The sequence below is a fragment of the Saimiri boliviensis genome, chromosome 4 (genome assembly GCF_048565385.1).
Source record: "Saimiri boliviensis isolate mSaiBol1 chromosome 4, mSaiBol1.pri, whole genome shotgun sequence".
NCBI classification, from domain to species: domain Eukaryota; kingdom Metazoa; phylum Chordata; class Mammalia; order Primates; family Cebidae; genus Saimiri; species Saimiri boliviensis.
Genome location: NC_133452.1, coordinates 163,216,171 through 163,235,854, shown reverse-complemented (window position 1 = coordinate 163,235,854; position 19,684 = coordinate 163,216,171). Strand labels below are relative to the sequence as shown.

Here is a 19,684-nt window from a genome sequence, read left to right as displayed (position 1 = left end):
TAAGTTAATGACTTTTACTTTTTCACAGGATCTTAACACGATAACTCTTAACCCACATCTACCAGCTCCTGTGCCATTGTTGTGCAGAATATTAGTTTTATCTTGTTTTCTTTAACCCCACAATTGTTATGCAGTCAAGATTTGTTTTAATTTGCCCACGTGTCACCACATGTCACATTGCTACCATTGTCTTTGTTCACCATTCCTTTTTGTATATCTTAGATTTCCTTCTTCCTGTTTCTTCTTCCTAGAGTGTATCTTTTACCAAGGGTCTGCTGGTAATAAGCTCTGCTTCTGTTTGTCTGGAAATGTCTTTCCTTTGTCTTTATTCTTTAAAGATAGTCTTGCTGAATATTCACATAAAAATCTTTGGCTCTCCAATGGCTCAGCTGCAGTAAAACTGTACAATAATTTAGGTGGAAATTGCTTGGTGAATGGCATTTAAAAAGCATTAAAAAATTGTCAAAATTATTTGAAATTCTCAGAGTTTTGGCATATTCACATGATAAAAGTTAGAATATAAATCACATTTAATTCATTGATTTTGTAAATTGGACTAAATTCAGACATAAATGACAGCGTCTGAAAGGAGTGATGTTTCTGAATTGTCATGAGTAAATGTCAGTATCGGTGTCGACACAGCGTTAGCATCAATACCTCCTACTATCCCTGCAGAGCCTGAACTCCGGACGCTGATTGTGGTTAATCATTAAGGTTCCTGCAGGTGGTAGCACAGAACATAGGCAACCCATTTAGGATCCAAGAAAAATCTGTCAGTGAAAAAAAGCAAAACGAAACTTAGTCTAGCCTTTTATTTTGTACAACAGCGGGGTAGCTTGTCAATTGATGTGAGGCTTCTTCGTGGAATAATCAGAAGTGCGGAGAGTAAGAGCATTTATTAAAGAAAGCTGTTCATTGCTTTCCTCAAAGATTTTCAGCTGTTCTGTCTTCCAGTTCAGTAACTGCATCTTCAGCTGGATGAATGCTGGCCTCACACTAATGAGAGGAGTAGCTTTTAACTGGGAATCATCAGAGTTACTCTATCCCCTCCATCAGAGACAAGACCACACAGGCAAGATTTCTTAGGGGACTTTACTGCAGTGTAATTTTTTTCCAGTTCATCTATCATTAAGGCTTTAGTTTTGAAGCTTTAGTTTAAAGCAGGCACCTCAATCTGATTTTCCACCTGTGTGGGTCCCATGACTTATTGCCTGTAGACCACATGTGCAGTTTTCTCATAAAATTGCAGGCTTTGTTGCCAGGGACCAGCAGATATACTTGGGACAGGCTTTGGCTTCAGTCCTATGTTACCGCTCTAAGTTTGTGCTTTCCTCTCATGTTGGTTTTCTTAGAAGTCCTTTCACTTTTTTTGTGATCTAAGCTATGTATTTTAAAAGTTATTTTCATAGCAATATTTTACATTGCTGCAATATTTTCATATTGCTGCATTTTTAGGTATTTAGTACTGAGGAGGTTTCTTAGTTTGTCCTATTGCCCCAAATTAAAGTTCATCCCTTCTTATCTTTCCATTTTGAGCTTTCCAAAGGACCCTTTCGATGAAAGTCCATTCAATGGGCTTTTATTGAAAGCACTGTGGCCCTCCTTAAGTGGCTCCAAGTGAATAAACTGATCCATTTCTGATGAATTCTGCCCCTAAATTGTTGTCACCAAAGAAAGCCTCCCTAAAGCTTCCCATTAAACGTGGAATTTCCATTCAGTTAAGTACTGTTTTCAGATGCTGAACTGTAGTAGATACCACGTAATTATTGTAAGTTGTCTGAGGATAAATGAATGCATGAATTTTGTGTATTTCAGATTTGGCGCAAATATGACGCTGACAGCAGCGGCTTTATATCAGCTGCTGAGCTCCGTGTAAGTGTCACTGGGAGAAGGGTGGGTTTGTTCATCATTGGGAATTTGATATGTGTGTATCATGAGTTTGATTTCTGTCAGCCCAAGAAAGATGTATTTGAATGTGTTACTCAAAAAATACATATATACATATATGTGTATATATATATTCATTTTTAAAAGGTTTAGAAAGTGCAAGTCACATTGGTCTTTCTGGAAAAGCATAATTGAGCATTTATGATACCTTTTTCATGCTGTAGCTATTCCCTGGGCCCCATGAGCTCCCTATAAATAGTGACAGCCCCCCATTCTTGGATTTGTTGCTTGCTAAAAGCATTTTATTTCCTCCTGGAAACAACCCACAATTGTTGAATTAAGGCCTTTTAAGATTTTGCAGTTTATTTGCTCACTATATAAAGTATGACTCTTCTCTTGGCCCAACAGAACTTCCTCCGAGACCTCTTCCTTCACCACAAAAAGGCCATTTCTGAGGCTAAACTGGGAGAATACACTGGCACCATGGTAAGTAACGAGTAACGTAATCTCCACGCGGGCAGCTGCCCGACTCCCTCCCTAGGGCCCAGAAACAGTGTCTTCCAGAGAGTTTGTTTTTGAGAAATTTAAGACAAATGAATGCAAGAGGAAACTTCAACTCAGGAAAATGCTGGCTAAAACGGGACTGTTTTAGCCTTTCTTTTGGGACGAGGTTGCATCTTTGAGAGAGAAAGCCGTTCCCCTGTCTGTGGGGAAACTAGAATCGTTCAGTCAACATTAGGTTTCTAAGCACCAGGCTAATAACCTCAATGGGAATCGAAGTCACATGGAAACAAGTAAACACGGACTTAGACAATCAGGACCAAACAGATGGAAGCGGCCTCTCACCACAGCAGATGATTCCACTCATTCATCGTGTTGATTTAGTGCAGCTGGAGAGTCAGATAGACGGAGGAGGCGCATTCTACCTGAGCCGCTTACTAGTCATGGTAAGAAAACTTTCTGATGAAGTGGCTTTCGTGAGGAAACTGTCAAGCGTCTCAACTTTATATACTTCTCTAAAATGGGGGTGAATAGTACCTAATTCCTGTGAGGGCAAATGAGTCGATGCATAGGAAGCACTTTCCATCCTGTCCAGACCATAATGAGTTAACTCTTACTGCAGTAGTTGCTGCGCTCCTTGTCATTATTTCATGTTCAGCTTGTCTCGTCCTTCTTCCGAGTGACCTTGAGATTATTTTTGTGTCAAGCTCCATGGAAAGCGGTGAAGTAGGAGGTTGCCTTCGGCGAACTCATCGTCCTATTCCGTTTCAACAGCTAACTCGATGCGTTTCTCCCAGCACTGGTCAGTGATTTGTACTGAGTTGTATCTGGCTTCTCTTTTTCTCTTCCCCTTCTCCTTTCTCATCCCTAGGTGTGTGCTTCATTCCTATCAAAACCTTTGTGTTTCTTAATTAGTAGGCGAGGAAATTTGCTGATAAAGCTTTGGTTACTTGTAGGATTGTTCTCTTTATTATATAAAGAGTTATTGAGCAGAATCACCTCATTGAGCCTTATGGTGAAGTCAGGGATACTTATCACTGAGAAGAGTTTGTGAAAATGTGCACCACCAGGTTGACCTATTTAGGCTTTTTATTGGTGTTTCCAAATACTATATTATTTCCAACAACTTCTCTACAGTGTATTATTCATGCAATTTGATGTATCTGATGACTAAGGCTTAGAAAGGGTAAGTGACTAAGTCACCACCAGATTGTGTTCTTAAGCTCGTTTTAAAGATAGATACCTGAGAACAAATGTTCCTTAGCTAAAGGCACCTGTGAAGCTGGAAGCTAAGCGCCCCTGGTTTTCATCCCTGGAGCCTTCTCTGCTCTCCCTCTGTACTCTGACTGCTCTGTGCCCCCAGTTAAGTGAGTCTGCTCTGGGAGGGAGGCAAGTCCTCTTGACCCTGGTAACTTGTAATCGGCACAGGCAGGTGAAAAGTCAATGCCAAGAAGAGAATGAAATCTTGGGACAGGATCTCAATTAAGAAAATGAGTCGGCTTCTCACTGTGTTGATTTGTTTGAATAGCATGAAAAATGAGGTCCGGGATCCTGAGTCAATATGTGCTCAGCACCGAAGGGGGCAGTGGGAAATCCCCGAGCAGTGGACAGCGGTTCCAGCTGCAGGAGGACCTCTGGGTTCCTTTTGGCCTAAGCTCCGGTGAAGCCCTCTAAGGATGAATACTATGAAAAAGGCAGTTGGACTGAAACTGCCTGGGGTCCAAAACAAGGAGGTGGTTTTTCCAGTTCAGCCTATTTTTGACCTTGATTTAACAGAATGTTAGCACTGGCTGCTGTTATCTCGATTCTACTGACTTACAAACGTGGCCTACTGTATGAGTGTGTTTTCACGTAGAGTCTCCAGCATGTTGCCAGTGTTTCTTTGACTATCTTTGACCCTGAGGGGCTTGCCCCCACCTCCAGCTAACCATACAAGCTAAACCACTGCTCTTTTACTTCTTAGCATAGCTCAGCGTTCCCTCCCGCGCTTCTTCAGCTGGTTCTTGCTTATCCTTCCACATTCAGTTAGATGTCAACCTGCCTTTAAAAAGAAAAATCTTCGGTCGCCTTCCCTGGACAGTGAGCCCAGTACCCCTTCCCTGTGCCTGTCCAGTGCCTTGCGCACTTCGCCATTTTAGCCTTAGTCATTGAATTCATTCCACAAATATTCATTACGTATCTACTATGCCCCAGGCTCATTCTAGTCACCAGGGATTCACCAGTGAGCAAAACAGACAAAGGAGAAACTGACAACAAACAATAAATGTGATTAATAATACATGATACTGCATAATAGAGGGTGATGGGTGTTACGGAAAAAAAATTTAAAAGTGGAGGTGGGCCGGGAATGGCAGTGCTAGAAGGGGCAACTGGGGTAGGGGACTGGGAAGAAGGAATACTTTTCAATAGGGTGGTCAGGGTGGCCCCTCTGAGAACATGTGATATGAGGAGGGACTGAGGGTCCAGGGGGCACAGGGCCCCTAGTGCAAGAGCGCACTTGGGATTTTTAAGAACAGGGAGAGACCCGTGTGTCTGGAGCAGGGTAAGCAAGGATGAAACTCAAGATCAGCGGCCAGATCTTCATGGGACTTTCAGGCTACTGTGAGAACTCGGGGTTTTAGTGAGATGGAAAACCACTAGAGGGCTCTGATGCAGAGGACGTCAAGATTTTCCCACTGGGTTGAGAAGAGCCCTTAGTGGGCAAGGATGGAATCGGGAAGATGTGCATCCAGGTGAAGGAGGATGGCAGCTTGGACTCAGGTGAGGTGGCAGAAGAGGTGAGAAATAAATAGAGTTTGAAGATAGAATTGAGAATATTTCCTGATGGATCAGGTAGGAGTCAAGGATGACACTGACATTGTCTGTTTATGGGTCTTGTACCCCACTAGCCTGTGACTCTTCGAGGGTGATGACAGCATCTCATCTTCCTGTCCCAGCCCTCACATGGGGCCTGACACATAGTAGGCTACTTAATGCAAATTAAACTGAACTTTCAGTTGTTACCTAAGAGCCAGCTGTGATGCAACCATGACAAATCAAGGAATGTTTGTCTTGGGGACCCTCCTATCTCCCCTGACCCTGTGCCCCTACTGTGGCTCTTGCTCCCTCCTGGGGTGCTTGGGGGGTTGCATATTGCACATTTCGGCATCTTGCACAGACCCAGTCTTCCCCAAGTAGAGCTTTATGCTCTGGAATTCTCCTTTTCCCCTCTCCCTTAAACTAGACACTCCAGGGCAAAATCAGAAATGATGCAGTAAGTGGCTGAAAAAAGCCAATGCTCATCACACATCAGGCCAGCAGCCCTTGCTGCCCAGAGCGCTTCTCTTCACAGCCTTCAGGCTTAAATTCAGGAAACTTCAGGCTGGCAGCGTCTTACAATGGGATGTCCTGAGCTCCAGAAAATTTGGCAGTGTGCAACACTTTTAGCTTAGTTGCTGAAGGCTAGAGTCCTGGGAAGTAGCTGAGGGAAATCAGAGGGATCTTAACCATTGTTTAAGTATCTGTGTTGAGCACTATTCCTGGGCCAAGATGGTCCTGTTATTCTATGTCTGTTTCATTGCTGACACCTCACAGCCCTTCTGCTCGTGTGTGCTGCAGTTAAGTACTCATTTTGGTTCTAGATAGTCCCACGGAGACAGGTCCATAATCAAGCCAACTTCAAATGGCCCCTGTGTTAGGTCATTCTTTTGTGACTATAAAGAAATACCTGCGACTGGGTACTTTATTTTAAAAGGTTGAATTGGCTCACGGTTCTGCAGGTGGTACAAGCGTGGTGCTGGCATCTGCTTTGCTTCTCGGAAGGCCTCAGGGAGCTTCTACTCAGGGTAGAAGGTGAAGCAGGAGCAAGCACCTCACATGGCCAAAGCAGGAACAAGAGAGAGAGAGAGAGAGCTGAGGAGGGGCCACACACTTTTAAACAACCAGATGTTGAGAGAAATCATTCACTATAGCAAGGACCGCACCAAGGGGATGGTGCTGAACCGCTCATCAGAAATCTGCCCCTTGATCCGTCACCTCCCATCAGGCACTACTTCCAGCACTGAGGATTACATTTCAATGTGAGATTTAGAGGAGACAACATCCAAACTGTATCAGCCTCTCATTGGCTTTGTATGCACTGAGGTGAGAGCCCAGTGTGCAGACAGCTGGTGAAGGAGTTTCCACCTAAAGATCTGTTTTTGATCAGAGGACAAAAGGAGTTCAATGACTTTGATCAGTCTATTTTGTTTTTCTTCCCTAAGTTATAGAGGTGACTTATACAGTCCAACAAACAGATTTTGGAACTGGACAGTTGCTTTTTTAAAAGACTATTTACATTCTCCTAGAAGCCTTTGGGTGAACTAACTTTTAGGAACTTAACTTCTTCAAAAAAAGACTTCTACATCCTAAGCTGTGATACGCCCAGCATGCAATCACATTATTGCTGCTTTAATTGACTTTTATTGAGTAATGGACACAGTCATGGTAATACTCTATGAAAGAATTTGTTCTGAGGTTTAGCATCAAATGCTTTACTTAAGAGATGTAACTTGTTAAATGAATTCAAATTGATCTGAATAAGGATTGGCACATTTAAAACTGGCTGAAGCATGACTAATGACTGAGTTAAAGCAGAATGACCAATCAGAAGAGAAAAGCTGAGGTCTGCACACCTTGTCTTATCCTGATTCCTAATTAATGTTCTGAACAAGGAAGGAGACAGCCTATGTTAAAATTGAATTATGATACTGAATTTAGAGGTGCTGCTAACACCAGGCAGGAGGAAAGATTTAGCTGCCTGGCTAGAATATTTTTAGGTAATATTTACTTTTGTTAAATATAAGCTAATAGTCCTGGCTGATGTTAAATCACGTACTAAATTAGAGCGGGAAACTTGAACTTGTGTAACAGAACAAATTTCAATCTGAGACTATGGCTGACAAAGAGAAGGATATGCGTTTAAGTTTTTCCCCATCCATGATCCTGGTCTCTCATACTTCATGCCTAGATTAAAGCAGCTCCCCTCTGCTTCCTTCTCTAGGTCTGGGCGTTGATTGCTGCGATCCAGGCTGACCTGATGCTCATCTGGGCTCAGTCCTCAGATCTTTGATCTTCTTCTCTACTCTCACTCCGTTGGTCATCTCAACCAGTCTCATGGTTTCGAATCCCACTTAAAGGCTGATCACCCTTGATTTATGTGTCCGACTCAGACCGCCTCTCTAAAGTTCTTGGATACACTTGGATGTGTATTTCCACTTGAATTCCATGCCTGATAACCACTTTCAACTTAGCATGTCTCCAGTTGAAATCTGACCTTTCCCCAAAGACCTGGTCCACGACTGGTCTTCCTCAAGCTTTCAAGCTGCTGAAGGCATCACGCCTGAGATCATCTTCGATACCTTTTCCACTCCACATCTAACTGGCAAATATTACTGAATACATTTAAATTACATTATAAATCTGACCATTTCTCACCCTGTTCCAAGCCACAATTATTCTCAACCGAACTGCATGATGCTTCCCAGCATCTCCCCCTATTTCTAGTCCCGTTTCTTACCATGTGTATGGAACATAACAGCCAGAGTGATCTTGTTATACTAGCAGTCAGATTATGTCATTTTTCAGGTTGAAACCTTCCTATGGGCCCTGCCTCTGAGAAAAAGCCAAAGTTCTTACACTACCTGTTCACACCCTAAGTCATCACGTTTCCCACCTTCTCTTTTATTTCCTCCCCAGCCCTAGTCTTGCCACCTGACCTACTTTCTGTGACTTGTAATAACCTGACATACTTTCAGTTACTCTGACTTGCATGTATGTGCTGCCACAGGCCCTTTGCACTTGCCAGATCCCTGCCAATATATCTTTAACCCTAGTATGGATTGGATTTACTTTCATCTCTTTCAGGTCTTTATGAAAAAGCCACCTTTTAATTGAGGCTTTCCATTTCCATCCTATTTAAAATTGTACCCCTCAACTTGCTATTCTATATGCTACTTAATTTTTCCTCCAGAGCATTTAACATAGGTAACATATATGTTTCACGTTACGTATGTAACACAGTCAATATTTTACTTATTTGTCTTATTTTCCATCCCCACTTCTATCTCCTCTTTCCAAATCAGCTCCACGAGAGCATGAATCTTTGTTCAGTAAATAGAACGGTGCCTGGTACCTAGTAGGCACTCAATAAATATTTATTGAATAAACACATTAATAAATGAATGAATGATGCCACGCGATTAAACTCCTGTTTGTGACTTTCAAACTCTTGCGTCGTCTGGTCCCGTTTCCCTCTCCCTCTCTAACTTTTCTCCTCCACTCCCACAACACCCTTCATCCTCCCTGGTCACTCTCTATGGCTAACCAACTGCTATCATGTGAATTTCTACCTCAGTGCCTTTGGTGTTTTTTTTTTTTTTTTTTTTTCTTGCTAGTCTACAATGTCTTCCTCTCTTCTTTCTACCTCATGTCCAAATCCTGTCCCTCCTTCAGAACTTACCTGGATTCTCATCTCCTTCCTCAGTCTCCAATATTCAGACACATTGCTCTGTCTTTTTCTCGGGGTTAAAGAGATAATGCTGAACGTAACTTGTTAACTTCTATTTCTCTTTAATTACGATTGTATGCTCCTAAAATCATGTAGTACCTTATTAAATTGTTTGGGATGTCCCATAGTATGTAGAATGTTATTAGACTGACAAGTAATTGCCAATTGGTAATATGGAAGAGGGGTTCTAAATCTTCTTTGGAATAGCATATGGCAATAATATCCAGGCAGGAATGAGGATCTTCTTTAAAGTTTTTTTTTTTTTTTTTAAATGAACTGCTCAAGAATGATTTCCAATAATTCATTAAATAAAGCAAGCTGTGAAATAGTATATTGCATATGGTCCTATTTGTCAAAAAATTAGATAGATGTGATATATGTGTGTGTACATATATATACATACGCTTAAAAAGTTTCTGGAAGGATGCAGAGGACTCTGTGAACGGTAGTTACCTCTAGAACAGGCAAAGGAGAGGCTCACACTCTTCAGTCTGCTGAATTATTTGCATGTTTTTCATCTTGGGCAGGCATTATAGGAAAGTTCTCCAATAAGAATTGTGTTAAAATGTCACAGTCTTTCTCTCCCATCACATGACAGTAGTTGTACTTTGAATCAATTGTTTAAGAAAGTATCTATTGACAGTAACTGACCCAGTAATGATTTTAAGTGGTTTAACATTTTACAATCACTATCGTACCTACAAAGACTGAAAAACTAAAAGATTATTCAATCTAAGGAGAATTCTGAGTAACTCCAAAGTCCCTGAGGTATCTCTTGCCAGAGAAAGAGAACTACCACACGTAGAATTTTAAGCCACTTGTTAATAAGATACTGTGTTTCATTTCTGGGAGCCTTTACAGCACCTTTCAGGTAGTTAATTCTCAAACATGTGGCTGGAGTGTGAATGCAAGTCCTGGAACAGCAGTGGTGGAGGTGACCAAGGGCTCTTCATCTTTCAGCAACTGCCCTTCAGAACGGAACGGCTGCCCCTATCGCCACCACTGTCAACTGCCACAGCCCTCATCGAGTGAATTAGCGTAAGGAGGGAGGAAAAATTCAGGCCTATGTTTATTTTCTTTTCAAAAGATTCAATAAACAATTCTTGAATGCCTGTTACGTACTAGAGATGTACCGGGTACTTGGTGGCATATCACAAAACAAAACAAAGATTCCTGCCCTCATGGAGCTTGCCGTCTGGCATTTATGACCAATTTAGCTGCATCCCGTGCAAGTCACCACACCTCTCTGTGCCTCTGTCTTCAGCTGCCCAGTGGGGAAATGAGCAGCACTGGCTCGGATATAAGTATGCCCGGTGTTCTGCAGTTGCCAATAGGATATCCACTCTCAAACCACTGCCCAGGCAGTGGGTAGGGCTGGAAGTAAATTGGAAAAGGGCAGAGGAGTTTGAGCCAGTCCTCTGTGGTACTGTGGCGGTGGTGGGCAGGGCCCAGGCTGGCTACGCGGACCGCTGCTGCAGCGGCACCTCAGCGGCTGCCTTGCTCGCCAGGTCCTTGGCCTTCTCCGCAGCTGCCAGTGCTGTCTCCTTTGCCTTCCCCTTGACTTTTCTGGCTGTCTCAGCAAGTATTTTGGAAGGTGCATCATCTGGCAGCTTGGCCGAGATGTACTCAAAACTGCTCACGGTTTCGGTCATGTTGCTCTTGAAAAGAGCATGAGCAAGTTCCTGGACAGCTTTGGAGACACTAGATGAGCTAGGGAAGACTCGGCCTTCCCTGAGGATTTCGGACTGGCGCTGTTCTCAGAGTTCACAAAGTAAATGCATCATCCCTCCACCACCATCAGCTGGGCGTGGTTGATGCTGCAGGTAAAGGTGGTCCCGTCTGATTCTGTGGGTGAGCAGTAGAGTCCGCCAGGATGGACACTGGGTGAGTGTCACTGGCAAGAAATAGCCACTCAGCCCAGCAGGACATCCCATTGGTCTTGGTCAGGAGCCACTGGGACAGGAGCTTCTGGGCAGGGGTCAGCTCCCCGTATTCTATGTTTTTGGTCAGAACATGCTTGCTATAGGGATTTGAGTACCAATGTACTGAAGGTAGTGAACACTTGGATTCAGAAATTCTGGAGGCTGTTCTGGCCTAGGAATACTTCATCATTATTCCAGCCAGGGTAAATGAGCACCCGTGCAGCTGCAGGGCACAGGGCCCAGTGTGCAGGGGTATGTGTGCAGGGGACTGAAGGGGAGCCAGATTGTGGGTGGGGGGCTGGCAGGGGTGCTTGCTCATGGAGCTCAGGCTGAGACCAACCTGCTCCCACTGCCTGGAGCGGTTGTCAGGCACCAAGCTTATATCTCTTGCTTTATATTCGAGGGTGGGGGAAATAGAAATGAACTATATAAGCATGAATCCAGTGAAGTGAACATTGGCAGTCTTAGAGTTGACTCAACTATCATGAAGTTTCTATTTCTTTAGGGAAATTCAGACCAGTAAATTGGAGAAAAATACACACAGTCTTTTTTTTGCTTTCCCAGGGAAAAAGAGGCAGTTAGACAAGGTAAATGCCACATCTCTGGCATAGGCTATAGCACCAGATGTTTTACTTCATAACCAAACAGGAAGCAAACCAAATTCATGATGAGATACCCAGTCTTCATAGAGCTAAGAGTCTGGTTTTATGGAAAGAGCTCTGGTGACAGATAGGCTTAGATCAAAATCTTGCTTCTTAGACAACCTACTTCAGTCTTTCCAAATGTCAGTTTCCTTAGTTGTTACATGCAGATTTTGTTTTACCTCATAAGACTATTGTAATAATTAAATGTAATAACATATAAAGTATTGAGCCCTCATACAAATTAAGATAAAAAATTAAGAAGTCATTATGTCTCAAACAAATATGCCAAGCATTCAAAATTCACTAAAGGTTATGCTTGCAAAGCAGCATAATGTCTTAATGTTACACAAGATCTGATTTCTAGTCTTGGAACATGCTACAGGCGTGTTCCAATCTTTCCTTCTTATTACTCTTTGAACTTACAGCTACAGAGGCCCCAGGAAAGTAGAAAAGCAGATACAGCCGAATATGTGTGTCATTCATCCCCATGGGTATACACTCAAAGATGGAAAAGTTAGGCAAATGACTTCTTTCCTGATTCTCATTCTTATGTGAGCCATAGCCAATTTTCTGATAGGTAGAAGCATAATTTACCCCACTGGTATTTAGTTCATCCCCAGGCCAATTTTGATCAGAGGATTGTTTTCTCTTGGAGTAAGTTTGCACAGCAACGGAGTTAGGCTTATGTCTTTCAAGGTGAGTTATTACTTGCTTAAAGCTCAAGCTCATCTAGGTTTCTCTTAAAATAGAACGTCTCATAATGATGATGTCACAGAAAATAACTCATAGCTCATCTTTTTGCAAAGTATATCCCCATCAGACGTGTTACGGGATACTGTATAGTGTTTATGCTTAAGGGACATAATTGGACATGTAATATGTCCAAATGTATAAAAATATAACCTGTGTTTTAATTCTGTAATGCACATTTTTGATGCCAAAGTAGGGAGAATGGGTTTTCAAATGCATTTTAAATATAAAAAGTAAGCTGGATTTGGAGAGAGAGGAAGGATGGGAGACTGATAGATTTTTTAAAGCAACAATCTGTTGGATATATTTTCAGATTATCTCACTCCCTTTTTGCCCCTGTGCAGCCTCCTTATATGGATATGTTTAGAGATACTCTGTAGCATTAGAATGCCGTAAAGTCACAAAATTCACTCACATTTCAACTGAGATGTGCAAAGAAATGTATCTCTTCTATTTTACCCAAACCAATCTGGTCTTCCTGATTTGTGGTTAGCGCAAACATTTTTAACTTTGAGTTCTATCTCATTTAAATTTAGTCTGATCTAATAATGTAACCTGCTTCTTTGGACACTGCTAAGTCTTTTCTCTGTGACAGGAAAGGCTCAGCATCAACACCTTTCGCCTTCATGGAAAATGAGATGTTTCCTATACCCTATGGGAGTACCGTATGATATGGGCCCTTCATGGTTGGTGGTTGATGTGCTATATGGGGGCTATAAAAATTTTTCAGAAAACCTTGACTCAAAGCAAGAACCCACATTTCAAGCTTAAAATCTTTATAATAATCCTGTTTTGCCTGTCAGAGACTGTGGTAGTCATTGCTGCTATCCTGCAAATAATTAGTTTTCTTCTTAAGCACATGGTAGGGTTATAGTGTTCTGTCCCTTTGAAGGTAGGTGTGGCCAGGGATCTGCTTGGACAATACAATTTTAATTAGTAAATTATTCATCAGTCTTTTCTCCTGCCATGGCAATCAGGAACGTGGCCAGATGCTTACCACTTTGTGACTCCGTGTCGCCAGAGTGTAGACAACATGAAGCAGAGCAGCCAGCTAACCCTTGATTCGCATTTAACATGAGTGAAAAATAAACCTGTGTTGTGTTAAGCCAGTGCCATTTAGGAGCTTTGGTTACTGTGATTCTTCCTAATGCAGAAACTGACAGGCAATTGCTTCTTGGCAAATACTAATTTTCCCCCAGGCAAATGGTTCTTCAGCCAAGTTAGGCAAATATGTTATCAGAAGAGCAAAATAGAAAAGTGCTTTAATAACTTTCAGAATTAATTCCTGTTACAAGTATAACCATTTTCCCTTCTGCATTTCAGATGAAGATTTTTGACAGAAATAAAGATGGCCGGTTGGATCTAAATGACTTAGCCAGGTGAGTTCCACGGAAATGATATCATACATTCGGAAATATCTTCCTAAGGATCTGATGACATCATGTATTTCCTTTTGAGACTAGAGATCAAGTCTCACCTGGAGTCTAAAAGAATAGGCACATTTTACCAAATAAACTGAGTGATTCTGAATCTTTTAGGGTAATAAATCCCTTTGTGAAGATAATGAAAGCTCTTTTCTCCAAAATGTACAATGCACAACATTTTCACAAATTTTATGGATGGGTCATGGCAAGACCCTACCCTCAAAGGCAAGACATTTATAGTCCCATGACTTCATGACAAAATGTCCCAAATTGCAGTCATTGGCTCCAGGAATGTCGAGCAGTTATTTTAGGACACAGGACTGCTTGCTGAGCCAGACTCCAGCGGCACTCTGTGGTCTTGGAGTGTTGTCATATCCTCAGGGACGCACCAAGTGCCTGAAGACTAGAAGTGGAGGAGGACGGGATAAAAGCAGAGGTGGCTCGGTGTCCATGGAAATGTGGTCTGTGAGTCTGGTGTTGTGACACGTGATTGGTGTGTCCGCATATTTTGTGAAATCCAGCTGATTCCAAACACCATGGAGTTGTCTACAAAAAGAAAAAAAAAAGAGAGAGACAGAGAAATTCTGAGCAAATAGTCAGAGTTGAAATGACTGGATCTGGAATATACAGATATACCTGTTGAGGGAAGCATCTATAATAGCAGGTGCCCAGGGCAGGGCTCAGTGGTAATTGTAAGCGGAGCAGCAGTTACAGGCTGAGACACTGCAGCAGGTATAGCTGGGAGAGAGGAATTCCAACAACTGAGGGCAGATTTTTAATGAGGAGGAGGTAGCTCGACAAAGTCACAGGAAGACGGTGGTTTTGTCTCTTAGTTGACATCAACCTGAGTCCAGAATCATCAAATCGCACACCAGCTGTCTCCTTTCTTGGCAGCTAGCTCAGCCAGGGTTGATATCTGTGAAAGGGGACTCACCAGGTAGAATATCTTCTCATTACGGCCAGGATGCTGAGCCCAGGACACTATGTGCTTCTATCTGTGCCTCATAGGAATTGTGAGGCAGTCTGTGTGTCCTCCATGGCAACTTTTTAAAGGACCCGCGTTCTGATTTTTGCCACATTAATACAGAAGAGCCACTGAGGGACCAGCTCAAGAGGGTCAAAGCGTTTCTCCGTCTGGCCTGGGGCAGAAGGGATCTTGGCCCTCTTGCCTCTGCTCCCTGGATCCCAGCTGGTTCACATAGTCAATGGAGGCAGGGTTCTTCTCAAGCAGAGGTTGGAGAGCTATGTGAGAGAGCCAATCCCAAAGCAACCAAAGGATTCATTCAATAGATGACAAGATGAAAACAAAAGCTTGCAATCTCATGGTTCCCTCCACCAAAGACATCTACCACCTGTGCCTTGACTCGGTTGTGCATGTCTCAGAGGTAGTGAGAGATGAGGAGCCTTGTGTGCCATGGGGTTAAGAAAGGGCTCAGAGCAGCTGCTCTCTGCCTTCACTGTCCACATGCAATATGACCTCCCTATGTACACAATGCTGAAATAGCTAACTTCACGCACAGACGGTAACATAAAGGAGAAATAAAAGGAAAGCAGTAAATTAGGAAATCATGCACATTTCAGTGTGTAAGTGCTTGCATACAATCGTAGTGAAGATATAATGAAGTGGTCGGGTGCTTTCACCTGTGTAGAATCATCGTAAATGGTATAGCTCATATGCTTACTGATATAACTGTGGCATTTTGGTAACTCAGGTGCTATTGATAAGATTTTATGAAATAATAAATAAGTCTCAACAGAGTTCCAAATGAGACACAGTACATTCATCTCTCAACACAATTCATATACCATGTGGAAAATTTATGTAAGTAGCAAATTATGCATACCTTGAGTTTTTATACAAATAAGAATTCAGTTCCAAGCACAAATAATTAGAAGCAGGAATTTTACAGACACAGTTGCCCTCCTGGATATTTGAAATTCAGGTGAGACATAGGACAGTTCTTTATTCTGTGGAAATGTCTATGCAATGCCAGAAACCTAATATCCTTGGCTCTATGTACAATATACTGGTTGTGCCCCCTCTGTCACTGTGATAACCCAAGGGGCCTCCTGCATATGTCTAAACACTCTGTAGAGGCAGGATTGCTGTGGGACTGCTACGGTCCTGGGTAGGGCAGGGACTATGCCTTAATCCCTTTAGTAACTTCTTACCAGGTGAGAAGTTGTGTGCTTAGGATTCAGTGAGTAGCTGTGAATTGATGGAGTGACAGTAGCATTGAACAGAGATGCGAGGCAGGAAAAACAGTTAGTGTAGTACAGTCTCGCCTCAGTACTTGCTGGGGATTGGTTCCAGGACCTCGTTGGATACCAAATACCCAAATCCTCTGATGCTCAAGTCCCACAGTTAGTCCTGAAGTACCCAGAGATACGGGGGGGCCAAGTGTATTTCAAAACCAGTTTGATACGGAATTTTAAAATGAGAACTGTGGTAAGCAGAATAAAGATGTTTATATCCTAAGCTGGGTGTGGTGGCTCAGCTCTGTGGGAGGCTGACGTAGGTGCATCACTTGAGGTCAGGAGTTCAAGACCAGCCTGGCCAACACAGTGAAACCTAGTCTCTACTAAAAATACAAAAAAAAAAAAAAAAGTTAGCCGGATGTGGTGGCGCACACCTGTAGTCCCAGCCCTTCAGGAGGCTCGGGCAGGAGAATTGTTTGAACCCAGAAGGCAGAGGTTGCAGTGAACCAAGATCACATCACTGTACTCCGGCCTGGATGACTAAGCGAGATTCCATCTCAAAAACGAAAAAAAAAAAAAAAAGATGTCCATGTCCTAATTTCCAGAACTAGTGACTCTTTCATGATACATGGCAAGAATGAATCAATTAGAATTAAATCAATTAGAATTAAGTTTGCTAATCAATAGACTTTAAAATAGAAATTATTCTGGATTATCCACGTGGGCCCCCAATGTAATAACAAAGAGCATTTAAGTATGGAAGAGGGATGCAGACGGTCAGAGTCACAGAGAGATTTGAAAATGCTAGTTGCTGGCTTTAAAGTGGAAGAAGAGGCCAAAGAGTGCAGGCAGCATCTAGAACCTGAAAAAGGCGAAAGAAGGGATTCTCCCTGAGAGCCTCCAGAAGGAATGCGGCCCTGCCGACAGCTCGAATTTTCCCCAGTGAGATTGACTTGAGACTTCAGCTTTAGTGCTGTCAATCGTTATGGTTTCTTTAAGCCACTATGTTGGTGGCGGTATGTCACAGCAGCAGCAGGAAACCAATACAGCAACAAAGAGGTCATAAAACATTTGAGGATAGGAATTTTCTCTCTCCTTTCAGCTATGAAATGCAGCTCAATTCCTCTACATAAAAGCACCTCCCAAGTATATGTGCTCTGGCTGGCAACATGATTTAGGCTGCCTGGTGCCAGCAAACAGTAAGAACAGTATTCCTTGCAGACTTCGGGGATATTCTGTCTTCTGATTGGCTCAAATTAATTCCCCCTACTCTGAGCATTTAGAGGAGCAAAGATTTTCACATAGTTATATTATATTTTTTCTATTTTTTCTATATATCCTCATGACTATGAGTACAAAATGAATCTAATGTTGAATCTACCAAACCTGTCTGTATTCTATTAAAGTATAATTATAATTACACAGAAGAGAGACAGATATTTTTGCTTTCTAAAACAAAAACAAGATTATTTTAAAATTGAGATAAAATTTATGTACCATAAAATTTACCTTTTAAAGTATACAATTTGATAAGTTGTAGTGTATTCATAAGGTTGTCTAATCGTCACAAGTATCTAATTCTAGAACATTTCATTGTGCCAGAAGGATACCCAGTATCCATTAGCAGTCACTCCCCTCTTCCTCCTCCCACAAGAACCTGGCAACTGCTAATCTACTTTCTGTCTCTATCGACTTACCTATTCTGAGCATTTCATATAGATGGAATCATACAATTTGTGCCTTTCCTATCTAGCTATTTTATTTGGAGTAATGTTTCCAAGGTTCATCCATGTTGTGACTTTATCCGTTTTTATGGCTGATTAATACTCCTTTGTGTGTCCATACCACATTTTGTCCATTCATCAGTTGATGTTCATTTGAGTTGTTTTCACTTTTTAGAGATTACGAATAATGTTGCTACATGTTTTGGGGCAAATATATGCTTGTGATTCTCTTGGTTGTATGTTAAGGAGTGAAATTTTTGGTTCATATAGTCATTTTATGTTTAATTTTCTGAGGAACTGCTAAACCGTTTTCCAAAGTGCCTGCATCATTGAACATTCTCACCAACAATGTATCAGGATTTCAGTTTCTCCACGTTCTAATCAGCACTTGTTATCGTTTGCATCTTTTTTAAAAATCATAATCATCCCAGTTGGTGTGAAGTAGTATCTCATTGTGATTTGCATTCTGAACATATTTTTATGTGTTTATTGGCCATTCGTGTGTCTTCTTTGGAGAAACGTCTATTCAAATCCTTTGCCCATTTAAAAAATTGAGTGATTTGTCCTTTTGTTTTTGGAACTGTAAGAGTTCTATATATATTCTGTGCACTAGACCCTTATCAGATATACATTCAGCAAAAACTTTTTTCCGTTCTGAGAGTCGTGTTTTCATTTCCTTGATGATGTCCTTTGAGGCACAAATGTTTTAAATTCTCATGAAGTCCAATTTGTCTAATTCTTTTTGGTTGTTTGTATTTTAGATGTCCTATCTAGGAAGCCATGGCCAAAATCCAAACTCATGGAGATTTACCCATATGTTTCTTTCTAAGAGTTGTACAAACTAAAGTTTCCGTTTTATGTAAATCCATTTCATGTTAATTGTTTAATATGGTATAAGGTGGGGGTCCAATATCTTTCTTTTGCATGTAGCTATCTACTTGTCCCAACACTATTTTTTGAATATTTTTCCTTACTGAATGGTCTTGGCATCCTTTCTGAAAATCAGTTGACCATATGTATGGGTTTATTTCTGTACTCTCAACTCAATTCCATTTATCTACATATCTGTCCTTATGCCAGTATCACTCTATCTTGATTCTGTAGGTTTGTAGGCAAATTTTGAAATAAAAAATGTGAGTCCTCCAACTTTGTTCCTCTTTTTCAATATTGTTTTGACTATCCTGGTTCGTTTGCATATTCACATGAATTTTAGGACCAGATTGTCAATTTCTGCAAAAAAGCCAATTCAGATTTTGATGAGGATTGTTTAGAATCTGTAGATCAATTTAGGAAGTACTGTCTCCTTAAAATATTAAGTCTTTCGATGTATGAACATGGGATTTTTTTCATTTGCTAGGTTTTTAATTTCTCTCAACGTTTTATAGTTTTCAGTCTACAAATTGAATCTCTTTTGTTAAATGATTTACTAAGTATTTAATTCTTTTTGATGCTATCAAAAAAGGAATAGTATTCTGAATTCCACTTTTGGACTGGCCATTGTTAATGTATGGAAATGTCATTGAATTTTTTTATATTCATCTTGTATTCTGCCAACATGCTGGATTTATTAGCTCTAGTAGGTTTTTGTTGGATTCCTTAGGACTTTCTATATACAAGATTGTATCATCTATAAAGAGATAGTTTTACTTCTTTCTATTCTGCCAATCTCTGCTTTAATAGAGTATTTAATATGTGTATATTTAATGTGATTACTGAGAAGGTAGAATTTATATTTGCTATTTGTTTAATTTATATTTGCTTTGTCTTAAACTTTTAAAAAATTTTTCTGTCCTTCCATTCCTGCCTCCTGCGTGTTAAACAAACATTTTCTACTGTACTAACTTAATTCCTATATTATTTCTTTTGCTATTTTTTTTTGAGTTATTTTCTTAGTGGTTGCCTGCTAGATTATAATCAACATTTAAATTTAAAGCAAATCAAATTGTGGATTAATATCAACCTAATTTCAATATTATGGCTCAAATTTTACTTTTATATAGTTCAAATGCCTTTCTCCTCCTTTCTGTTGTTAAAATTTTATCTTTATATATTGTGTGCTCTGCAACATCGATTTTCAGTTATTGTTTTATAAAATTGTCATTTAAAT

The 19,684-nt window shown here is 41.1% G+C and overlaps 1 protein-coding gene across 1 annotated transcript in view; it reads left to right on the top strand.

Annotated features, from left to right (window-relative positions):
* The window catches only part of SCGN (secretagogin, EF-hand calcium binding protein), a 47,762-nt gene that overhangs the window by 15,142 nt on the left and 12,936 nt on the right, over window positions 1-19,684 (top strand). The window contains exons 5-7 of the mRNA XM_003927293.3: window positions 1,816-1,872; window positions 2,296-2,373; window positions 13,554-13,609. Of these exons, the coding sequence (XP_003927342.1) occupies window positions 1,816-1,872; window positions 2,296-2,373; window positions 13,554-13,609 (191 nt within the window). The remainder of the gene's footprint in view (window positions 1-1,815; window positions 1,873-2,295; window positions 2,374-13,553; window positions 13,610-19,684) is intronic.